General features: G+C 37.4%; 1 protein-coding gene across 1 annotated transcript in view; it reads left to right on the top strand.

Annotated features, from left to right (window-relative positions):
- Window positions 1-21,987: 21,987 nt before the first annotated feature.
- The window catches only part of TMEFF2 (transmembrane protein with EGF like and two follistatin like domains 2), a 247,576-nt gene continuing 243,000 nt past the window's right edge, over window positions 21,988-26,563 (top strand). The window contains exons 1-2 of the mRNA XM_082467248.1: window positions 21,988-22,577; window positions 24,969-25,078. Coding sequence (XP_082323374.1) covers window positions 22,406-22,577; window positions 24,969-25,078 — 282 coding nt within the window. The 5' untranslated portion in view covers window positions 21,988-22,405. The remainder of the gene's footprint in view (window positions 22,578-24,968; window positions 25,079-26,563) is intronic.

The following is a 26,563-nucleotide window of genomic DNA, read 5'->3' as shown; positions in this document are numbered from 1 at the left end:
GAGCAGAAAATTTTCTCAGGAAAACTGTGAGCCTGAGGACATTTAAGAAATAATACCTTTATTGTATCTTTGGATTTAGTTTTTTAAATAAGTGAATGTAAAAGTAGTTAGGGACCAATAGCAAAATAAGATTTTTCTAAATTGATAAGTCATACTTCTTTACTGTGCAAAATTATTTTTGAATTAAAATATAATTTTGGAAATCTGATGGCGTCATCAATGTATACATTAACAGATTCAGGTTTTATGCCACCACTTACCATCTACATATAGGCTTTTTTTTTTTCTTCTTCTCTTTGGAGTCCCTGAAGTTTCTATGTAATTATGTAAGTGCTAAAATATTGATTTAATAATTAATTTGTCTTATTATTTTATTAAGTCAGCAAAAAAGTTGTGTACATTATATTCCAGGCAATGTGATAAACAATAGGAATATGATGGGGGTCCATCATTGAAGAGTTCACAGTCCAGACTAAGATTCAGGAAAATAAATAGGTAATTAAAATTGAGCATCTCGCTGTCAGGATACAGCAAAAAAGAGCAATTAAGTTAATATAGCTTTGGAGACGGGACTGGACAATATTCTCCTTAGAGGTAACATGCAGATGGGTATACATATTTTTTCATAAATATACATATGAAGAGAGAGAAAGTGAATCTCTCTATAGCTGGAACTCTACATACAGGTTGATATCTATATCTATGTAGATATAAGGTTTGCCTAAAGTGATAAATTGGTAATACCAATACATAAGGTAAAGTAGTACGTAAAAATACATAAGAATCCTTTAGAATTCAGTGCTTCACTTTAAGTATCCCAGACTTAGAAATCCATTTATTACCTAGTATGGTTGGTGGTTCTGTCCATTGCAAAATTTTCATAGTCACAATAAAGAATATGTTGTTTTTACAGAGGTGGGAACTAAAATTAAGAATCTTTTCACCAAAACATTTGAGCCAGTGACAAATTTGTAAGCAGCATCCAGAATTAATGAATCTCATTAAGGTTAATCCAAGTTTGTTTTCCTTGCCTGAGTCAGGTAAAGAAAAATGTAGAATTGTATCTAAAATTCTGGATAAGTGATTATAAACTATAAAGAACTAAAGACATCAAGGTAGTGAGTAAAAAGAATAACACAACCAATTGACATAAGACATTTTCAAGAATTTCATCTTTTTTGAGAAGTTTTCTTTCTGTGTTTGAGAGGTACACATGAGCTCTCAGCTCACAGGATATGAAAGTTTTAATGTCTTTATTCACAAAACACAATAAAATGTATTGTCCAAAGTGTGCTTAAACCTTGGCATGTATGAATGGCTTTATTCTGCTTTCATGCAATGGATGAATTGTACTTGAATGAATGTAATTGTGTATTGGGGGAAAAAGCAACAACAAAGGGAACAAGTCCACTGAGAACTCTTATGAGATATCAAAGCACAGAGAGTATTGGCATTCAGGGGTTTCATCTGGGCTTTGTCACTAAGCAGGTATATGAACTGCAGCCTTCCACTTAACCTACCTGGAAATATGCTGCCTCATCTGAAAACCAAGGGGTATGTTACATGACCTCTATGTTTTGGGTATGAGGTAACAATTTTTATTGCCTGATGAATGAATATACGATCATTGCTCATAAAAGTAGTGTGTGAGATAACTTTGTATCTCTAATTAATGCCCTAAATATCTTGAGATTTATTGAGAAAGACTCTCAAAGTGTAAGGATATAAAATACGTTTTTGGCAAATGAGAACCCAGGAGATTCTAAGTTATATCACACCTAGTACAGGAGACATTCTGAGACTTAATTATAATGATTTACCCAGCAAGAAGGGAAATAACAGAAATCTTTTACAATCCACTAGTCAATAGCAAGACAGAAGTTTACAAATAGCTGCCAATAAATATAATCATAAATTTAACAACACATAATATTTCTTTCCTCCTTCTTAAGGAAATAGGAGATAACTCAGAGTTAATTCAAGTTTAATTTCAAAATAGTTTAAGTATCATTCTTATTATTGATGCCAGGTTTTAGCAAATTAAGTATTTTGTTGAAAGAGCACATGCAAATAAAAAGGGGGAAAGCCCTAAACCAAAAAAGAAGCCGTATTAATGGCTTCTTGAAAAATACAACGAAGACCTAGAGGCTGAATCTACAGCTGCAGTTAACACTCCATCATTGAGCTATGATGGACAATACTGGTACTGTACAGATTCAGGCTAAATTAATGCTGTTGGTTTTTGTTTCTAAAGACAAAAAAAAAAAAAGTGTATGAAACAAGTTCAGTTCTCACTAAGCTGAATCTGTGATCCCATCTGTTTGAATTTTATGCTTTAAGAAGAAAAAAGAAATCAGCCTCAGAAACAAACCTCTTTCATCCTAATACTATTAAGATATTCAGCAGGAGAACTAGATAAAATCCTCGGAATTTTATTCAACTTGAGCAACTAGTTGAATTGTGAAGCCACCATTGTTTTGCAATATCTAGGGCAACCTGTCTTCTTCTAAGGAAGTATGTGAATGAAGCAGTGAGCTAGACCTATAGAAAGGGATGCCATCTCTCTTTCCTGGCACAATCTGAGTAGTGAACTACCCACTTTTAAGGGTAATAGCTAAGAATCCTACTCAGTTCTCCCATTTTACTAAAGGCAAAGAGGTGATCTGTCTGAAACTATAAAGTAGAAACATCACATTAATTTTTTTTCTTTTGATTTTTAAGTAACTTTTAAAAGGATAAATAAATGTCCATCAAAAATTTTTACTGCTTCTCCTTCTTCTTAGAAAGAAAGAGATTTGATATAAACACAAAATATTATTGCCTAATGAAATGCTTACTAGAGAATAACTAATTGGCTTAAAATAGCTTAATTATAGGCCTGATTAAATTTTTCAGTCCATGTTTATATTGGTTTCCTGGGTGCAATAAGTATTGCATTTCTTTAGGATTTATGGTGTTTGTGAATAATCTGCTTCATAATTTAAAATACAGTCAACAAAACATTGTTCAATTTTAGGAAAAAGCTTTAGACACTATAATTTCTCAGAATTAAAATTTACTTTATCATTATTGATCATGATAATTTTACATGTTCCAGTAAGGCTTTAAAATATATGATATATTGATGACATTGCACTTTATTAAATACAATTAATTTTAGGGTACTTATTTGATATTAAGCTGGGTATAAGTACTTATAATCTTATTGTTCCTATTATCATGACTTAGATATATTTCCTTCACAAATGAAAATACAAAAAGGAGACCAAAGGCCTAAATAGTCCATATAGGATACCAGGAATTGGGTAAAGGAGGAATCAGAAAACACCTGTAATGGATTAAGGCAACCTACGCAGACTCATTAAAAAATGTGCTGAGTACATGGACCTTCCTTCTTCATGCTAGTAAATCGAACAATTATGACATTCTGTGATATGAATGAAATGAGAGAATTTCTCTTGTATATTGTTCCCAACTCCTTATCCTATAGTATCTTCTTCATAATAATGATAGCAGCTAACACTTAGTGAGGACTTACTCTATGGCAGACACTAGACACAGTTATTGAGTATTGTCTATTATATGTTACCCAGTGTAATTTCTCTACAACCTTCTTATTATCCCCATTTTTTACATATGAGAAATCAAAAACACAGAGAGGTTAATTAACTTGCTCAAAGTCATACTGCTAGTAAGTGATGAACTGGGATTCAGACCAGGGCTGTATAGCATTTGATGTCTCTCCAAGGATAATAGAGTGGTTAAAGATTTTTTTCAAAAGGCTTTTCATTGAACAGAAAAAAAAAATCAGAAACGTTTAAGTACATGTTTTTTTCCCTCAATTCTCTTTTTAACTGATATTCAGATCATGTAGAGATTGGAGTCATCGGTCTTGAAAATTCTCTACTTAAAAAAAAACTCTGTCTACAGTTTTGTTTAGGTAAGTGTCTTCAACTCTAAGGGATCAATGAGAAATTGAAAACTAACATTTGAAGACAGCTACTATGGAAGTCTTCTGATTGGGGGAAAACAATAAATTTGTTACTCTTGAAATATTTACATTTTGCTCTAAGGCAATTTAATATGTAATAAACGTAAGCAGGGAAAAAGTTATGTACTTATGTTATGCATTATGATCCTTAAAATAGAACATAGGATTGTTTGTAAAAGAGCAAAACTTAATAGCTCAAGAAGCAAAACAAATAAAAGAAGCTAAACTTACCTATTGCCAAAGATATTACCTATAGCAATTGTTTGACGTGGACTATTTGCAATTTTGCTGCTTCACCTTGGTGGCATTCTATGTGGGTTCAATAAGCTTAATGATAAAAACACATCATGTTTCAGTCTTTCTTTAGAATTTAGAGACAGCTTTTGCAATCACAATCTCACTAGGTAAGATGAAAAAATAACCATGCTCTCTCATTTTCAGGTAAATGGGTATCAGATGGAGTTTTTCAATAAAGACCCTGGAGAATTCTTTATTACAAGGTCTTTTCAACTTCTGAGCTCAGATGGTACACTCCCTTCCTGATGGTTGAAGAATAATGATAAAGTTGCTTTTATGGAAGGCTAATAGGATGATAGCCCATAAGATGGAGTGACAAGAGTGGAGTTAGAAAAACATTTAGAAGAAAATTGGAGGAATGACAGGGAGGGTTTTAAACATGTTGAGATTGATAATTGTACATCCACCTCAAATTTTCCAAAAGGTTGTTAAAAATGCAAATTGTTATTTGAAAAAGATAAGAATGAAGTCATAGATATAGATTTAAGAATTGTTCTTTTAATGGGAATAATTTTAATTGAAAGTGAAGCAAAATAATAGCCTGGAGCACAGAATCATATACAAACAAGAAAGTACAGGATGAAGGGTCAAAGACTAAACCTCAGAATTTAGGCAAAGCCTAATATTGATTTAGGCTTTACATATGTGCTTTAGGTTTTACATATGTGCTGATCTACGCTTCAATAAATAAGCAATCTTTTCATTGTCCTCTTTGTTTAAGAAAGAAGGCAACACTGCTATTATCACTTTGATTCTGTGACCCACTTGTACCCATTTATCAGTACTTTATAATTTTTATATTTCCCAGACATAACAGTTTATTTTATTTCTATATTTGAAATGTTTACGTGTTGTACAGAAAACTTTGTCAAGAAATAAAATCTTGAAAAACAGTACCGTAAAATGGTGCCTTTGCCTCATAACTGTTCCCTGTGCATTCACCCTCACCCCATTAAAATTTTCCTTCTTATGGATGACTTCTCAGAACATCTCCTCATACATTATTTCACTTCCTTTGTACCACTAGCTCAGGGTTCTTACACTTAGGTTTTTAACCTTGAATCTAAATTTCATCATGTCTGCACCAGGTTACAATCTCAAAACTACACATTGGTACGTTGAAATAGATCGTATTGTGGGAAATAAACATATGATGGCAGAACATTGATGTGTGAAGGAGCAGGAATGGTTCTGCAACAAAGTTAGTGCAATAAAAGCTGCCCTTTATCATTCCCTTGGATGGCCGAAACATTTTGGCTAAGGCACATAGGCAGTTTGGAATTAGGGGCAAAACTATATCCACGGAGAAGATTTATGAACTTAGATGTGTCCTCCTGAGAGACAAAAGTCATAATAAGAAGGGCCAGTATCCCAAGAGAAAGAATGCTAGATTAGGAGAACAGCCTGAATATTTGTTCAGACTCTGCCATTAACAATATGGCAAGTAACTTGACCTCTTTGAGCTTAGTCTTCATCTCTTAGAGAATTAGATTAAACTATCTTTGTGAATCTTTCCTTTTACTGTCTTTTCTAACAAGCTATAATTTTTCTACACAGCAGAATGTTTATTCTATTGCAGGATGAAAAATATGGTCTATGTAAACAGCTGTCACCAAAATTCATCTTAGGTAGAGAACGGTACGGTTTGGAAAATATATTGATAGGTGTTTGATTACAGAAGGTAAGATCCTAAGAATTATAATTATGAGTTCTAATTAAGACAGAGGAAAACATTGCTTGAAACATCTTGAAAGAAAAAAAGATGAGAAAATGAGACAGAGCAAGGAAGATGGCAAAAGAGCATTATTTTGAGATGAGTTTCTTCCCAGTTAAGCCCTGGTAAAGTCCACTAGAATCATGAAATACTTCATGTATAGATTGCTTATAGAATAGATGAAGCAGTTGAATTGTAAATCCCTGTGGCAATGGATAGAAATGCAGATACAATCCCTAAGCAGCCTGGAGCACAGAATCAGAGAGAAGCAAAAGACAGTAAGCTTTTGAAATTTGCAGAAACTGTGGGGAAGGCCTTGAAATCCACCACAGATGGAGGAATTGGAATTCAGGCCAAGCCAGACAAAATCTTCAAAAGTAAGAAATTCTGATATGACATCTGGCTTACAATTCCAAATTGTGAGTGGCATCACTGCCTTGCTTGAAGCCTCTTCTTTTCTCCATTATTCTGGGAGTAACATCCAAAATTGTTGGCATGAATTATCAAACTATACTCCATTTAACCCTTGTCTACCAAACAACATCATGGCTCATATTTTTCTAGCTATTGAATCCCTGTTAGTGAGCCAAACTGTATAAATCCTGGACCTAATATTTCATCTTTTCTTTACCAAAAATGTCACCCTTCCCCATTTCCATTTGACCTTGCATAACAACATCTCAGCTTAAATTTTTTCTCCAGTTGGGGTTTCCAGACCCCCTACACTAGGGTTAAGGTCCATGTTTTATGCTGTCTGCAAACATTTTCTGGTTCTTACCCTTTCATACTACTCCTCATACTTGATTTTAATTTCATCTTTGCCTTTCCTTCTAAACCATGAGGGCAAAGACCATGTCTATATTGTTTACCTTTCTATCCCCAATACTTAGTGCCTTGAATATGGTAGGAGCTAAATAAATTAGTACAGAATGACTGCTTTGTAAAAATAACAAATAATTTCAGGTTCTAGGACAGGTTTGAAATAGTCCTTACAAGTTGAGAGTTATACTGTGACAGCCCCATTCCTCAGTCACAGAGTGGTCATATTTGTTAAAGGATAAAAGCAACAGGAACTATGCTACCTGCAAATGTCAGTAATTTAAAGAGTAGAGACTTCACTTTTCATCATTTATTACTTGCATGATAATGTCATTGATCTGGTCATTACCCCAAAATGATTCAAACAGTCCACATTCTGTTCACCCATTCTCTGGTCATTTGGGCTTGATTGCTTGCTCAATTACTCCAGATTTTCTTCTTCCCAATCAGGAAAACTGAAGAAGCCTTATAACTGGCCTGCCTGCTCCCTTGAAAATCTGTTTCACACCCAAAAGCCACAGTGATCAATTTAAAACATAAATACAATCTGGCTAGGCTCTGAGTTAAATCCTTGAAAGCATTATACTTAGGAAGCAGCAAACCAAAAGCCTTTAACATGATTTACAACTCCCCACATAATCTATAAGATTTGACTTCTTCTTACCCTCCAGAACTCCTATCATTCATTTGTTTGACAATTATTTATGACTGCAAAATACGCTAGACATTGTTATAGTTGCTGGGGATGCAGAATTCCTGCCCTCATAGACCTTGCATTGTCAGTCAGATGAACTGAGTCAATCTCTTCATACCACTTCCCAGCCCACCATCTCTCTGGATTCCATCCCATTAATACTGTCCTTGGTAAGTCACCAATGAACATCACGTTGAAAAGTCAAGTGGCACATTTTTAACCCTCATCTTACTTAGTATCTCCAAAACCTATGACAAATTGTTCACTCAGTCCTCTATAAACACTTGTATGTCATGATTTTCCCCTTCCTAAATAGGGACACCTTCTCAATTTCTCATAACGATTCACCCTCAACTCTACCTAAGTGGAAGATGAAAAAAGTATGGGAGGGAGACAGAAACCCTGAGAAACCCCAATATTTAAATGAGTGAGTGCAGAAAAGAATGACCAATTTCCCAAGTCCCTAGATCACATTGGTTTATTATACACTCTATATACTCAAGTGCAGTAGGACCCTGCACTGCTCCTCCATGGAAACTTTCAGAGTGACTTATTTGTGTAATTACTTATTTAATGTTTATCTTTCCCACTAAACCCATTTCCCTATTAAACCCCTTAAGATTGTCAATCTTGTTCCCTGCTACGTCCTCAGAGGTAACTTGGATCTGACTCATAGTAGACATTCAACATGGTAGAAGAAATGAATATACAATCCGATGACATTTTTGCACACTCATCTACATACTTTTCAGTATGTAGCTGTGTGATTGTGTGTATGACGCCCAGGTGATGAGAAAGGTAGATGAATGCCCCTAAATTACTAACAATAAATCAATATACTGATGTTGGAGGAGGTCATCCAAAGGACGTGACTTCCGGTTGACCCAAGAGCTGGACCAGGGCAACTGAGGCATCTCACTCTCTCTCCTGGCCTTGGAATGTACATTCTCCCCACCCTTTCCACAGTGGCAATGGGTTTCAAGGATGCAGCTTTGAGAGAGTAAGGCGTTGTTGAGACCATTTGGACGGTATATGTGACCAAACCCCTTTAAGACCTCTATATAAACTTTTAAGATTCGGTGACGTGTGGGAGTCATTGTGGAGATCTACTTGTCTTGCTATCTCCCAAGACAAGCCTTGTTTATAAATTCCCTGGCTTATTAAACCCACCACCTACCAGTCTGGAGTGGTCTGTCTGCCTTTTTTCAGACTCTCCTTGCCCTCCATGTATAGAGGCCAGTTTCAGATTTCACCCAGGAAACTGCAGAGGTTGCAACCCAACAACTGAAAATAAAAACTATTCATAAATTGTGGTTAATCCTGCAGCAACATAGTCTTTCCTATTTTTACAAAAAAAAAATCATTGATAAGAGATTTAAGTATTTCTGCTATTTTGTTGTTCTAATAGTGCTTCCTAATTAAACCCTAACTTAACCCAGAAAAAAAAAACCCCTCAGATAGTAATAAAAAAAAGTTGCAGCATGAGAGTATGTAGAAGAGAAGTGAGGCTGAAAGTTGAGAAAATTAAATACAAGACTGATATAAAGATCAAATTTGTATTCTCATCTCCCTCTTGTTATAAGAGGTGTTTCTTTGCTTTACTTATTTTATCTTATCATAAATTCACTGGATGTGCTTGTAACAAGTAATGTGAATCAAGAAAAAATTGTAGCAAGCAACAACTGGAGTGGACTTTTCTACTGCCTGCATGCTTGTTAGTAATACCACCTAATTCTAGATGCTGAGATACAATTTATTCAAAGATACAGAAATATTCTCAAAGTCACCATAATTTTTAAAATGGTCTACAAAATTCTTTTGATGACATTGTTTTTTTGTTTTTAGTTTGAAGTTTTACTTCTAAAGACAGTATTGATCATGAAAGAAGTGGGACATTGATATTGATATACATGCTTTGTAAGCTATACCGATGTACATATATTTGAAATATATTTTCTCTTGTCTAACTTTAGATTGATATAAAAACAAATATTAAAATGATCACAGGAATATTATACAAATATGTTCTTTGGTAATAAGATATAAGAGATGCATTCAACATAGTTTCCTAGTTCTTCATATTTTATTTCACCTCCAATATTCCCCAGTCGAAAATCTTATGCAATTTAATAATAAAACTATTTATAATGCTAACTAGTTAATTGATCATATGCAACCAACTTCCTCAGTTGAAATGCTTGAAAGGGCTCGAAAGATCTATATGATAGAAATAGAAAGTGAACCAAGTCATCTGGAAAGAAACTATCATGTTTCCATAACAAATTGCTTCTTTTTCATGAAGATGGCTTATATAATTTGGTGGTGTTATTTTCCCCATAAATAATAAAACTCATATAAAATAGTGTTTATTCTAAGGGTCATACGTGGGTTTTGGAGAGGTCTTTTAATCTCCTGAAATGACATGCAAAATATTGTGGTATAAGCTTATGAATATTTTTCTGGAAGAACCTTATCTTTTAACCACTTCTCAGTTATGTGATCCTCTAAAATATAAGTACAAATGATGTATAGAAAAGAGTCTACAACTCCACAGTGAAATAGGTAATGAAATTAATGAGATTTCAGAAGACTCTTTACACAAGGCTGTCATCATAATGTTAAAGTGGGGAAAACAATAAATTTAAGATTTATTTAATGTTTGAATTAACATTATTTAAACTTTCATGTGTTTAAAACTTGTGATAAGTAATTTTAAGAACAGGAATCTATGACTGAAATAATTTTCAGCGTGTCTGTAGAAGTCAGAATTTTAAAGATTGAACTGATTGATTGCCACCTTGTGTGCACAATTTCATACCCAAATGACAAATCAACTCACTTAAATTTGTCTTAAATCTTCTCTGAAATAAAGTGGAGGAAAAATAAATAACATTTAAAAATTGAACTGAAATGACCTATGGCTCCAGACAGATAAATGAATGTTTCTTAAACATACATTTTCATGAAATGTAATTTTGTACAAAATGGCAATGCTCTTAATATGTTATATGTAATACAAATACATATTGTTCACCGAGATGAGGGCATTTTGTTGCTATGTCAATAAGAGCAGCAGCATCTATCTTCTTACCTTTCAATCAAATGACACTGGCAAGACAATATTTTATTAGAGAAGTAGAACGTGTTAGTGAAATAGGTTATTGTTATGGGCTGTAAGCCTATTAAGCTGTAAATTTATCTTCACATATGTCATGTAAGATGCATTAGGACCCATTAGATGCAGGTATAAACTATTGTTGATACCTTTTTTATTTATTAATGGAGTTATTGTTGATATTGTTTCACCACAATATCCTCCCAGTCCTGTGTGCAAAGCCTCTGAACAGAGCTTTCTTCTAAATGCTAGACCATTCTAAATGATATACAGTTAAGAAATGTGCTATTCTACTGCATTAAAGCACAAGCCAAATGCAAGTGATTAGTATCCATTTCCAGTACAATGTTGCAAGTGAGAGAATGTGCATAACAAGGAAGCAATCACTTACCTTATAATAACAGTTTAAAAAACTGATATTTACAATCCATGTAGTCTAGCTAGAAAACCATTCTTTCCATTCTTGGTAGTTATCCTGACAACTCAAAAAGTAAGTTCCTTCTTAAAGAACATTGAATCTTAAGTTAGAAAACATAGGATAAATCTTTTAATATTAATTTCCAGACCCCTAAAATGGCAATAAAAATACCTATGTTGTAAGAATGATGAGAATTATTTGAACAGCTTCGTAAGAAGCAAGTGCTGTGTAAATATGATTAACATTAACACGAATACATAATTAAAAAGTTCACCTACTAAAAGAATTATTTGGTCATAAAATTAACATTGGTTTTTTCCACACTCACCAACAGCATTGTGTTTCTCTCCTCACTCACACAAGGCATCATGTATCACAAATATCTTAAAGACATATAAGTCAATTACAAAACTCTTTAAAAAGATGTTTAAAATGTCTGAATTATTGTTTCATTTGCTTAAGGGAAAATCACAGATCAAAATTTCAAAAAAATGATGAGTTATGAAGAAAATCCATTAATTTCTACTTCAGACAAAGTGATTTAATTATGTTTAAAGTATATAGGCCCTGGGACTTCCCTGGCTGTCCAGTGGTTAAGACTTCGCCTTCCAATGCAGGGGGCGCAGGTTCGATCGGGGAGCTAAGATCCTACATGCCTCGGGGCCAAAAAAACCAAAACATAAAACAAACAATATTGTAACAAATTCAGTAAACACTTTAAAAATGGTCCACATCAAAAAAAGATTAAAAATAAATAAAAATAAAGTATATAGGCCGTATTTTCTAAAGTTTACTAGTCTTCTGGAATTCATTAGTCCACATGTAAAAAATATGAAATATCATATATACAGTGATTTAATAATAAACTTATATCTACCCTGCTCTTCCATTAGGAACAATTTCTCAATACAGATTGTTGAAGGCTGAGACGTCACCAGTAATTTTCACTGTTTCTGACTCAGACTTCAGCAGCAAAGAACAAATCACATAAATGTCCTTTGCCTTGTACACACTTCAGCAAGTATCAATAGCAAATAATACCTGTCCAATTGCAGAGCGCCTTGCAGATAACAGATCTCATTTAATCCTCACATATGTAACTGGACAGTCACATGTATGAGGATGATACGAAGAGGACCAGTGAGATGAGGCTCACACGGCTTTAAGAATCAGAGCCAGAACTTAAATCAGATTCCAAGCAGAGTTCAGAGTCCTGGCCATTACCCTAAAGCTGCTTGTGTGATTGCTAATCCATATCCAAATGCCTGTGTATGTGGAAAAGCACCATTTTTAAAGTTTCTAAAATTCAGAAAAAGGAAGATTTGGCTTTATGAGAGGAAAGAGCTAATTCACTCTGTCTACACTGATGTGTCATGTTAAACACTATTTCTAACTGATGCAACTATCTTTGTATGATATAATTAAGCTCCCTTGGAAAGAGTTCAAGACCAACCCACATTACATTGAATTTTATAATACGACAACTAATATTGCATTAGATTTTAGTGGGATCATTATGTACTATGCCAGCAATTGGAGAAAATCAGCTTGTAAGAAATTATGTTCTAACTACAACGTTTGTGTGCAAGAATATCAGAATTAAATTTGAAAGATTTTTCTAATATTTCCAATATTGTACTTAGGTTAAATGCATTCCTTATTAAGAGTAGTTAAGAACAAAAATGTAAGGCTTTGTTTGCTAGCTACCTCATTATTTCCCCCTAAAAGCATAGTTATGCTGTCATTGTGGCCTTTAGATTCTTTACTGGGGGAATGGGGTAGATATCCTTGTTGAAAAGACAGCAGATCATACACCACTGCTGCATTAATTTTAATTAGCAAATAAAATAAAATAAATGTCCATAAATAATGGACTGAATAAATTATGAGATATTCAACATAGAATTCTACCCAGCCAAATGAAGTAGCTCTCCTTGTGTTAAGTGAATAAAGCAAGAAATAGAACAATGTATATGGTAAGAATCCATTTGAAATCAAAAGGATACACACATGCACACACGTATAAATATACAAAAATGTATTTAAACAAGCATACCTCATTTTTTTGCTCTTCAGTTTATTGCACTTCATAGCCATTGCATTTTTTTACAAATTGAAAGTTTGTGGCAGGTCCATAGGTGCCATTTTTCCAATAGCATTTGCTCACTTCATGTCTCTGTGTCACATTTTGGTAATTCTCACAGTATAACTTTTCATTATTATTATATTTGTTCATAACTTTTCATTATTATTATATTTGTTCTGGTGCTCTGTGAGTAGTGATCTTTGATGTTACTATTGCAAAAATTGACTCGTCAAAGGCTCAGATGATGGTTAGCATTTTTTAGCAATAAAATATTTTTAATTAAGCACATTACTTTTTTCGACATAATGTATTGCACACTTAAAAGACTGCAGCATCGTGTAAACATAACCTTTATATGCACTGAGAAACCAAAAAAATGTGTTACTCGCTTTATTGTGATATTCTCTTTATTGTGATATTCTCTTTATTGTGATGTTCTGGAACTGAGGCCACAGTATCTCCAAGGTATGCCTATATATATTTATATGTGTGTATGCCTGTATATATTTATATGTATACATTTGTATTTTGATTTCTCTCATATATACATATATATACACATATGTACACATATATATAAACACACACATATATATATATAGAATGGAAGATCATTTTACTCAGCACATTTTTAAATGAGTCTATGTATTTAATGTGAGAGAGAGAGAGAGAAAATATGCCTGGACAATTCTAGAAGGGTTCTAAAAGTCTAGCAGCAGCAATTACCTCTGTGGAATAAGAAGACCTGGAAGCTAGAAAGGCAGGATGACTCTGTATAATCTGTTCTTTATGGTTTGAATTGTTTATCACATGTAGACGTATACATGCACACAAACGTATTTACACATGTATATTATTTACATATATGTATATGCTTATACACACACACACACACACGTAGCGTGTGTGAGAGAGGCCTCCAAATATCACCTGCTGCTTACCTTCCTCTCTCTTTGCTCATGTCACTTGAAAATCTCAAATTCCACATCAAGACAATTTTTATTTTGCTTATGATCTGATGAATTGGGTGGCTGATCTCCTGACTTGAAGCAATGGGAAATACAAAGGTAGAGAAAAATAAAGGCACAATTACAGGCTGAGACCATGAATAAAGCTCTGCCCACATGAGGCACTGAGACTAATGGCCACTCCTGAGGGAACACCTAGGCAGAAGTAGGAATTCAACAACACTAACCATTGCTGAGGTGCTCCCTGATGTGTTCAAACATCACCTTCGCAGTTCTTGCTTTTTTAATCCAAAATATGTGCTGCTGGGAATTCCCTGGCGGTCCAGTGGTTAGGACTCCACGCTCTCACTGCTGAGGGCCCGGATTCAATCTCTGGTCAGGGACCTAAGATCCCACATCCCACAAGCCGCACGGCAAACAAACAAACAAACAAAAGTGTTGCCTAACAAAAAAAGGTCTACACTGAACTTCCAGGTTATTACAAAGTGATTTCACTAACTCTCCTGGTGTACTCTTTCTGGAGTGTGACGATTAATGTGCTTAGCTTTAGCATTTTAATTTAATTTAGCATCATCCATTGAATGTCAACTATGTATAAAGCATTTTGGTACATCCTTGGGGTACACATGGACAAAGAATTATGTCCCTGAGCTGCAATTAAAGATCTTTGAAATTCAACATTATTTGACTAATTATTTTAATATGAAAAGCAAATCTTACACACGAAAATCAGGACTTCTAAAAAGTAAATTGGAGAATTTACATAAACTAAAAACTAAGCTAGTTTTATAGTTATTAAATAAGTTTCCATGGAGACATCTCTTCTCCATTATTAGATGTACTAAAATTTAAAATATATACAATTTCATAATAATACATATATAACATACAGTAGACATCTAATGCAGTAAGATACAATTTATAAACACTCACATCTGAGGTGGGGATGTTAGGACTGCAGAGAAAACTGGTCTATGGGGAGAAAGAAGAATGGAAATAGCTAAAGTAAGAAAAAAAGGAAAAATAAAATGAAGACGCCGCCGCAGAAAGATAAAATGACCATCTGCCTTAACTTTCTGGATGACTTTCTACTTACAGATTTCAATCCTTCCTGTAGCCTGCCTCTTTCCTCCGCTAGAGCTCCACCACACATTCTCCCTCTTACAACAGGCTAAGATTCTTCGTTACTCAAGTGATGAAAAGAACTCTGGCCAGCACAGAAAACAGAGGCACAGAAAAACCAAGTAACTTGCCCATGGACACTCAGCTTGTAAGTGTCAGGGCAAAGACTCCAGCCCAGGTGTATACAGATGCCTGGCCCCTGTTGTGCGGCCTTGCCTTGCCATTATATCATAAGCTCTAATAATAGCCAGTGAGTGGCTAAGTGTCCAGATTTTTGCTGCAAAGCAAAGAGATAAGTATAGAGGTGTAAAGAAGTCAATTAAATTCTCTTTAAAATCTTGTGAAAATTTCTATTTAAACATTTTTAGCATGTTCAACAATGTAAGATACAGTTTTTCAGAAAGTAGTGTTATCAGACACAATCTGTATCAGATCCTATGTTACAATCACTGCTAAGGATATTAGAGTATTTAATTTTGTGTTTACATAAGACAAAATTAAGGAAAAATCTTAAAGGTTGTAAGGTGGTAGGGCTGACATTTTAATTATCTTCCCACATGTTTATGATGACAGGGAAAGTCATATGGGACCATACGGTTGAGGAATATTTACCCTACTGTGAGCCAACTTTACTACTGTTTCTGTGAAAAGAGAAGTCAGAGGAAATGATTATCATTCTCATCTAACACACTGACACCATTTTTTAAAAAGCCTCATTCCTCTAAACTATTGTTACTAATGGTGTAAGACATAGAAATCCATTGCCGTAGTTTATTGCAGTGTTTTCTTGCTAAAAGGGATTCCATGATCAAATAATATTGGAAAATTTGAATTCAATAAAGTTAAACAGGTGCTTAGTTTTATTTGATGTGTTTTAGTCTGATTTTACTGCAGGGCTCCTCAGAGCCTTTAATATGCAAATGTGCGTTGTGAAGCTACAAGTTCTGAGTGGTGTTTACTTGCAGCATTTCCCAAATTTATTTTATGACAGAAGCCTGGTCCCTCTTTTTTTCCTCTATTGGGGGGCGAGGCAGGGGAGAAACACTTGCTTAGAAGGAGCAGCAATATGGTTGAGAACATCAGTTCTTGAGTGACCTGCTCTGCCACAGACAAGTAATTTGAGGGAAAAAAAACCCAAACAAAAAACAATTCAGTGTCACAGATAATAGAGGGAGAAATGATACTAATTACACAAATTGGAAGAACTCCTGTTACTAATTCTTTTCACAAAGCCAGGTGTAGTCCACTTCTAATCTAGTTCAATAAAAGCCACAGGTAGCCAAAGACAGACATAAAAAGCAGTTTCATCCCAAACTGATTCAAGCTCCTGCTTCTGACTGCAGAAAAGAAAAAAATGTTTCATAATGATTTGAAGAACAGTATTAAACTAAACTCTAAGATAAGGCTATGATTAAATTAAATAGCAATTGAAAACTTTCGAGTTTGTAAATAAAAAGACACCAAATTATACTGAGGTGTCTACTGCTTTGCATATCTAGCTCTTTTTAAATAATAGGGTTTTGTTCCCCAAAACTATTGGCAAACTAGTGGCAAACATTAACTGCTGCATATTGCTTTTGTTAAATATCTTAATCAAGGAGTAGCTTTTGTGAGATGCTTATTTTTAAATTTTTAAGTGAAAAAAATCACTCTTTAACCTGCTGAAACTTGGATATTTGTATAATGAGGAAATGCCTACTGATTTCACTTTCCCACTGGCAGTGGTTATCGACAAAGGCTATGCATTACAATCACCAGGGAAACTTTAAAAATACATACCAATGACTCTGCCTCACCTCCAGAGATTTTAAGTCTTGGAGTGGGGACTCTAAAGCAGTTATTTTTAATTCCCCAGGTGATTACAATGTACATTCATGATTGGGGCCCACTGCCCTAAGAGGAAATAAACTATTTCACCAGTGCTGAAATCTAAACATAAACTATCAAAAATAATTAAAGACAGAGGAATCGATGAGGCACAGAGAAAACTTTCTTCCATAAAATTATTACTTTAAATTACTGCTCGTTATTTATCCATCATTAACTAATAGTAGCAAAGGGTGGAGAAATAGCAAATTTAATTACTCTCAGTTAAAAAAATCAACCAGAAATGAAGATGACTTCTCTGAAACACTGTCAATAGCATTTGATCTACAAAATTAAACACAGTTCAATACATTTATTACTTACTGATAATATAATATGCATTTTATGTTAATAAATTATTTAAAACTGAGGGAATAATGATTTGGGACATTATACCTATCTATCTGAGGTAGGCTACAAATTAAGGGACAAAATTTTAAGGTATTGGGTTAGATATGAAAATGATACAGTACTTCATTATCAGTATCAATATATTGTGTATTTTGATATCATATACATATGACTTGTATATCTTTAATTACTTTATATATATATATACACATATATATAACTACACACACATATTTATGTATTCATTCATTCATTCATTTATGCAGGCATTCTCCCCAAGGCCATTACCATTAAATCATACTTTATATCTCCCTTAATCTTCAAAAGAACCCTAGGAGATAGGTATTATTATTACCCATATTTTACAAATGAGGAAACCATCTACAGTCACAGAGTTAGTAAATCAGACATAACAGAAGCTTAATACATATTTGGTAAACATATGCATATGGAAATTCAATTCTTAATGGTAGATAGAGAGTCAGACGTGTACAACAGTTCATCTGCACAGAGTACAAGCCTTTTAGAACCTGTTTTAGAAACTTCTGTGCCAAAAGTCCTATGAAAACTGAGCAAGAACCCAGATATCCTTTCACTTCTCATATAGATGCAAGAATTACCTTAGTTTTCAAAAATGAATACTAAAATATAGATTCCACAGTCAAACCCCAGACTTTCTGAATTAGAATCCATGCTAGTGAGGCCTAGAATTTGTCTATCTTTTAAAAAGCTTAAGTAATTCATATGAATTTCAAGTATGAATTCCAAGTATAGAAACTACTGGATCTCATTCCTCATGTTTGAGATTTAATGAGTGTGGGTATTACTGGTGCTCCATAAAAAGGGCAGACAAAGAGCCTGCATGGACAGAGCAGGTGTGTTCCCAGTTACTGTTTCCTTTCTCAGAGACTAAGAGGCAGCCATACAGCAGAATATGGTGACTTAGGTCTCAGGCTCTGATACCAGACAGAACTGTGTTGAATTTTAGCTGTGCCACTGCTAGTTTGTTAAGTGGGAGAAGTTACTTGATGCTTTAAAAGCCATACGCCTTTTCTGTAGAATAAGAATAATGGCATTCCTTGTCTCATGGTAGGTGCTGGGGTGTTGTGGGAATTAAATAAAAACAATATATTCCTTACTGCATGACACAAGGTCTGATACCTAAAAAGCATACTACATCTCTTACCATTATTGAAGCATCAGAAAGTATTAGAGAGCAGAAAGGAGTCAGAGCTCTGACTGTCAGTGTGTCTTATTTTCCCAGGTTCGTTTATTTATCTTAAATTATTCTTGTTCTAGGGTAACCTCTCCCTCTCCCATTAAAGCTCTGAGTAATCTCATACTTCTTAATGATGTCCTTTCCATGCGGGGGAAAAAACTTAAAAAAAATTTTTCTGTGCTATTTCTATCTAAAAATATGACAATTTGACCCCCTCAGAGCTAATTCTAGAGTGTGTATGCTGCAAATAAACTGATTTAGCTCAGGAATATTGAAAGCAAATATGGTGTAGTATTTTAAAATAAAAAATTTTACAGATGCATGATATGATTGGATTGTACCACTAGTAATCATATAATGCACCATGCAAAGTACAATTCATAGACCTAGTTTTAAATTCAATTCTAATAAGTAAACGGATTTGATCCTGTTGGGGGGAAAGTTGAAACACTAATCCAATCACTAATCCGATCTTCATTGCCATAAAAATTAAGGCCCGTCTACTTCCTTGGCACTAATGATGAGGCTAAAGAGTGTATATATTTTTATTTACGTATTCAATAATACGATGCTCTGTTCAGTGAATGATGTTCTTCTGCCACTTGGTGGTGCTTGCCAGTTTCAGAATTTGTTTCTTGGTGGCACTGTAACACTAAGTACAAAGTAAGCTGAACAAAATCACAGCATCCCTATTGGAAAGGCTTTGCTTCAAACTGTTTAATAATTTAAAGAACCTCTGTGGAAGCAACTGCTTTTGTTAACTAGTCACAACCCGTAATTAACTCCTTTGGAGTTTTAAGTTACTTTGGGCAAAATGTCTTAGGAAGAGTACATATTATTAGAAAGCATGCCAAAATTTTACTTAGCAGAGAATTCAATAACAGTTTTACTCAGCTAAGAGGTTCCGTAAAATTCTACTGCTATAGCCAAGCACTGATACCCTAGCAGGTCCTGTTTCATTATCATAATTCCTGCATAAACACTTTTAAGGACTTTGCCTTCAGTTTCAAGCATGACTTATTTTCATAAGCCTGATTAGTTACCACACCAGCCTTGCTATGGAAAATGACATGTCCTCACTTTGAACTGGGGAGTTGTTAAATCTTGATCTAGATTAGGCGTGTATTTATGTTGCCCTCTCTGCTGAAAGAGTGCAGCGAAAAGACATCTCTGATTCCTTGTTTTTGCCATATCGGCTGTCAGCTCTATCTAATGGGCATTCCGTTTCCTTAAAGAATTTAGCTGCACTGTCTAGAAGCCGATTTTCTGATGCCTCCAATGTCTGGTCAGATTGATCTGTTTTAATGGAGTCTTCGTCGGTGAGGAGCCCGATGCCACCGACTAGAATGCTGGGATCTGCTGCTTAATTGCCAGGAGCGAGAGACACAGAGATTCAGAAATCTTTGGAGGTGGGCGGGGGGATGGGGGGGACTCTCCGGGCGGAGGCGGAGATATAAGATAAAGAGATGGGTTTCACACAGGAAAAAAAAAAAAAAAAAGATTTCTTTGAGGCACTGAGGTGCTGCACGATCACATCTCTCAAAGGAGAAGTTAAAAAGCAAGGAAGTGGGAGCAGGTTGGAGGTTAAAGTCCTTAAAAAGATAGCTTGGGTATAGTTTGTTTTTCTGGTGGAGCCTGCAAAGGATAGATAGTCTCTGTTTTCAAAGGGTATTGGTGCCTCTGTTAAGTGATTGGGAATGGACGCTAATTGCCTGTGAGATGCTATCACTCAATGTTCTTCTAATTTCAAGGGACACAGGAGAGGGAGAAAGGCAAGATTTAAAAAGAAAAATAAGGAGGAGATGAGGGCTCTTGAAATAAAGGAAAGAAAGAGAGAGAGAAAGAAAGAAAAACAGAAAGAAGAAAGAGGAAGGAAGGGAGGGGGGAGGGAGGGAGGAAGGGAGAGAGGGAGGGAGGGGAAGGAAGGAGGGGAGGAAGGGAGAGAGGGGGGATAGAGAAAGGAGGGTACGGGAAGAGAAGGAAAAAAAAAAAAATCCTGAATCACAAAACAATCACACAGCATAGAAGACACTGAATAATCACATAGAAAACTCATCCAAAACACTGTGCAACAACGACCCGGGTCACGAGAGAAAGATGCTCCTCTCCATCCGTGTCCCGGGAAGCTCTGGGTCCCGTTCGTTACTAGAGACTAAAATACCATTAGGCTGAAGAGTGTTGTCTAACTGCGTGAAGAATGCAGCAGACGGAAGGCGGGTCCTATTACGCCGTTTGCCAGGCGCTGGCTGGGGCCAAAGAAGAAAAGGCGCAGAACAAGAGACTTGCCGAGTGAGACCTTCTTGCCTCGCCCACGTCTCTGGCGATCCGGCAGGGACCCGCGTAAAGCTCCCAGGGCCACAAGCCGCGCCGCCAAAGAGAGCCGCTCCTCTCAGACGCCGCTTCCCGGCGGATGCGCCCGGCAACCCGCCGTGGCTGATGCAGAGCAGCCTTCCGGCCACTCTCTGACCACCTGTCCCGACCAAATCTGTCCTTCGAAACACATTTGCCCGCACCTCCCAGGCAGCCACACAAATAGGCTCCCGGCTGGAGACGAGTGTTTGGTGGGGAGAGGGCTTCAAACCTTCCACTCCTCGGGCTGATTCTGGGCTGTGAGGGGCCAGGGAGGGGAGGGGAGAGAGAGAGAGAGAGAGCGGAGAGAGCCTGGCTGGCTGCTTGAGCCCGCTCGTTGAGCAGCCTTAGGTTCGCAGGCTCCTGTGGGAACTGCTGCTTCCTCCAGGCCAGCCAGCGCTGTACTCACACCAGCGCCTCTCACCCTCTCCTGCTTCCTGCTGCTCCCTCCGCGGCGATATTCCCGGCCTGTATCCCGTCACAGCCAGGCGGCGCGCTCCCGCACGCTAGCGCGCCGGGCGCCGGCAGGACGCCCTCTCCTCCGTGCCCTCTTTCCCCTCTCCTCCCTGCTGCGACCGCTCCTCAGCCACCTCCCCCCTCACCAGCTCCAGCTCCGAGAGACGCCACCCAGCCGCGGCGGGCGCTCGCAGCCCGGGGTCACGCACGGAAGAGGGGCGCGAGATCTGACCCAGCGCGCGGTAGGGGGCGTCCTGCGGCGGAGAGTGAAAGGGCAGGTGGTATTTAAAGGTGTGGGAGTCGCCCGCTCTGAAGCCCGCGATTCTCACTTGAGCCATCCCCGCCTAGCCCCACTCGGGCCAGCGCCTGGTGAGCCAGCCCATCTGTGGCATCGGCCGTCGTCTCCTCCTAGCACCTCCTCGCCGACCCCTCCCTCCGGGACCTGCATCCCGCTCCGCCAATCAACGCCCGACTGCCTCTTCCCACGTGATCCCGGGCGGGCTAAGGACCTGCTGCTTCCCAAACGCCAGAGGGATGCGGGCGGCAGAGCGCGAGAGGCGGCTGCTAGGCTGCTGGGCGCTTTGACTCTCCCTCCACCCAGCCCCCTTGGGCTCCTCTCCTCTGCCCTCTGGACTCCGGTCTCCTCCTGCTGCCCCGGCTCGCCAGAGCCCTCTGCTTATGGCAGCAGCTTACGGCGTCTCCGGTGCGGCTTTTCGGTGCACGACCCTCTCGCTCCCGGGGCTGAGCCGGGTCACTGGATGTTGCTGAAACTCTGGAGATCATGCGCGTGTTTGGCTGCTGCTTCCCCGTCAGGTGCCACTGCCACCGCCGCCGCCTCTGCTGCCGCTGTCCGCGGGATGCTCAGTAGCCCGCTGCCTGACCCCCGCGATCCTGTGTTCTTCCGAAGCCGTTTGCTGCTGCAGAGTTGCGCGAACTAGTCATGGTGCTGTGGGAGTCCCCGCGGCAGTGCAGCAGCTGGACACTTTGCGAGGGCTTTTGCTGGCTGCTGCTGCTGCCTGTAATGCTGCTTATCGTAGCCCGCCCGGTGAAGCTCGCAGCTTTCCCTACCTCCTTAAGTGACTGCCAAACGCCCACCGGCTGGAACTGCTCTGGTAAGTCCAGAACCCCAGCCCCCGACCCCTTAACCCCTCAGAGGAAACGCGCGTTTCCAGTACAGACCAACCTCCCCAAGTGCGTCTCCCCAGCCCCTCGACTCCAACCGCTCCAAACCCTTGAGACCACCGACCTCAACCCAGAGGAGCACAGAGAACTGTTGAAGGCCGCTAAGGAAGGGGGCGGGGGTCCTGGGGAGGACAGAAAGTGCAGGTGTAGGAACCTTTGCATCCTTGCACTTAAACTGGAGCTGCGGAGATTTTAAGAAATATTAAGCGGGATGGTTTTGTGAATTCGCTGAAAAGAGCACCAGTCCTTGGGGAAACATTAAAACAGAACCTTTTCTGTCATTAAAGAAAAAAGTCTAGCAAAAAAGAGAGAGAAATAAGTTTATGAGAAAGAACGAGCGAGAAAGCAATAAATCAAATGGTGACTGCAGGGGAAACACTGATTACTGGCAAAAGTGCCATGAGGGTGCACTTGTCTGGCATTCAAGACCAGGTCACAGAAATTCTAAAGGAGCTTGTGTTTCAAGAGATTCAGTTACTCTCTCTCTGTCTCTCTCTCTCTCTGTCTCTGTCTCTCTCTGTCTCTGCGTCTCTCTCTCTCTGTCTCTCTCCACACACACACAAACAGGCATACACATCCTCCTTCTCTAGTTGGCTGCAAAAGACGTTGTTTTTGCATCCCCGAATTGCCTCTCTCTCTTGCCTCCCCAAGCTCCTAGATGGTCGAAGGAAGTTGAGACAACAACCATTCGCCCGTCTACCAGGCCGGGCTGTGCATGACCGAGGCCGGGCAGGCTCACGCGTAGGCGGGTGGAGGGCAGAACTGACCCCACTGGGCGCTGACTCCTCCATTTTTGGGCAGGCTTCCTTGGAGTGCGTCAGGCGCTCTTCTTGCTTGCTCGGGTCCCTTCAGAGTCTGAACGCGAGAGCTCGGCAAGCTTTGCTGTGCTGAAGCCTCCTAATTAAATAGCGCCCGAGGATGGGAGTTGCTGCACTGTCCGAGTAGCTTCGCATTTCAGTATGATAGCCCATAGTCTACCGGCGGGATTGTGGTGTGATTTCACTGGCATTTTAAACTGCATTAACATGCCTGGGTATTGTCCCCAAGGTCTGGTCTGTTCTAGTTTTAGCAAGTGTGTATGTAATTTTTCATCTTCTGTATATATAATTCCACCAAAGTTGAATCTAGCTCTGAATAAAGTGGCTTTCGGGGATGTGTGTGAGCTGAAGTGTATGTAACTTTGGAGAAGAGGGAATGACCAACTGTAACTTATAGGATAAAAGAATATGTCGTCCTGGGTAGTTACTGATGTAAATTCCACAAGGAAAATTATTATACATCATTGTAGTTTGCGCTTTTTAAAGACAAGTTGGGATTTGCAACCCTGTTAGATTTGGGTCAATATATTGCCCTTGTTCTGTTTTTGGCGATTTCTAAATTTGGCATTTTTATAAAACTCAGCATGTTTTCTTTAACTTATTCGTGGCTCATGCATGCATATATGTTATTTTGGATAGACTAAGTTCCACTTTGCAGCTACCTAATCACTTTTTTAGGTGCTTTATCATAGGAACATTAAGTAACCTGCAAAATCAATTGTTTGGAATGTTGATAGCTTTGTAGCCCAACATGACTAGTTTGCTTCATCCCTAACTATGGTACTGTTTTAGGAACTAACTTAAATATGAAATTGGGGTTGACAATCAAGAAATTCATTATTACCAGATATCTTATAAGGATCTGCAGAAACTAAAGAAAATAAACTGGTTTTCCAGGCAGATTGTCAAGAACCTGGCACCCCCCCTTTACCCCTGTTAACTTGGAGGTGATCAATCTTCATTTGAGCCAGACAGACCATCAGAGAAAACACTGTGCCTGTTTATCTTTATTATTGGGGCTTTGTTTCCTCTTTGTCTGGAAAAATTCCAAATAAGGGGTTGTTGCAGACCTTAAAGCAAAAGAATGATTAAAGATGAAGAAATGGTAAAAGGCATTCTGAGACCATCACCAGCTCTTTTCTAAAATGTGAAGTTTGGGGGTCATAAACTATAGTCTACTTAATGAGAAAATAATAAGGAAGCTAAGAAGCAAGTGTTAAATATTCATCCACCACTACCAGTATTAACCCAAGCTAAAATAAAAGAGCATTATCAAAAAAGCTTATTAAAAGACAATTGACTAGAAAAGAATAGTGAAAAAAAGAAACTAACATTAATCACTTAACTAGAATTTTTTTAGGTTGTCAGTAAAGAATGACCTTGCAGTACAGCTGTGGTTGTTGGAATTAACATTTAGGGAAGTTCTTTTAAAGCTTCAAGATACTTCTTTTTTTGTTCAAGTCTATAACATTTAATGACTGGCGTGTTCTCTTTAAATTTGAGGTTATGATGACAGAGAAAATGATCTCTTCCTCTGTGACACCAACACCTGTAAATTTGATGGGGAATGTTTAAGAATTGGAGACACTGTGACTTGCGTCTGTCAGTTCAAGGTAAGAAGTCTGGTATTTGCATCTTCTGATTCATTAATGAGACGACAAAGCAGAGATCTTCTTTTATAGCCCATCACTTGGCAATTTATAGCTATGCAAGCTAAGAGGAAAGCTGGCACCAAACAAAAGTACTGGCAAGAGAGCCAACTGATGTCAAAAAGGCACAGCTTTTTGGAGAAATGTATGTGCCACAGTTATAAATGCCACTGAAGGTAGAAAGCTTCAGGTTGTTCTTTTGGTGTGTCAAAGGAAAATTATGTTTCTGTGCCCCTTCTAACATGCATGCTATAAGTCAACTACTGGGGATAATAGTCAAAATCATTGCTGGATTAGAAGTGTGGATTTATACTTTTGTTTTTTTGATTGGGGCTATCTTCTTTCGGTCATATTTCTCTGTTTTAATGGTCTTGGGTTTTATTATCCTGGCAATCTGGTTAAGTTTTTAAATGAACTCCTTATCAATGTGACTTTAAAACTACTGTGCTAGTTTGGAAATCACAGCACTTATTAATATTTGTCAACTTTTCATGGATACCACATTCAATTACAACTGAATCTCCCAGGAATCCAAAAGAGTGCAAATAGACAAAAGTTATTTCATAAACATGAGGAAGATGTGCTTTGTCTCATGTTAAAAAAATAAATAAAAATTAAAAGAGAGAGCGATTGCAGTTGTGGTATTATCAAAACTAGGTTATTAGTATTTATTAAAGATAGAACTCAATGTCATTATTATAGTCATCATCTAACAAATGCTTTCTACCATGTGAAGTATAAGCCTTTTTTTCTCTCAATATGTTTTTATAATTCAAGTATTAGAGATGCTGTACTGATATCTTACGTTCACCTTTGAATGTTGTTGAATTACTTTGTAAAATACACATCAAATCTAACAAACGGTTCAACTAGAAAATATTCCCATTAATGAAAGTATATACCGGGGATAAGGGAAAACTTTTCCAAGATTGTAAGCAAAACTTTAAAAAAAAATTAAAAAGGCTATAAAACAAATAAAATATTAGAATTCAAATTCAGGTCTAAAATTTGTTATAGCGCAATTGTCTCTCAGTATCCATGGGGATTGGTTTCAGGACCACCACAAATACCAAAATCCAAGGATGCTCAAGTCCCTTATATAAAGTTATGTAGAATTTATATATAACCTATGCACATCCTCCTGTACACTTTGTCATCTCTAGATTACTTATAATACAACGTATATGCAATGTAAACATTGTAAATACAATGTAAATGCTATGTAAGTGGCAAATTCAAGTTTTGCTTTTTGGAATTCTCTGGAATTTTTTTTTCTCGAATATTTTCTATCTGAAGTTGGTTGAATCTGTGGATTTGGAACCCCCAGATTTGGAGGGCCAACTGTATGTAATATTTAGAATTGTTGATGAAATTTAAATATTTTAGGTTAAGTTCAACCTCCCAGTGAGAGAAAGAAGGGAATTCACATTTCAATATGGTTTTGAATGG

Source organism: Balaenoptera physalus (assembly GCF_965194825.1).
Source record: "Balaenoptera physalus genome assembly, chromosome: 6".
Classification (NCBI taxonomy): Eukaryota; Metazoa; Chordata; class Mammalia; order Artiodactyla; family Balaenopteridae; genus Balaenoptera; species Balaenoptera physalus.
The sequence above is the reverse complement of the archived record's forward strand: the minus strand, read 5'-3'. Positions and strand labels throughout refer to the sequence as shown.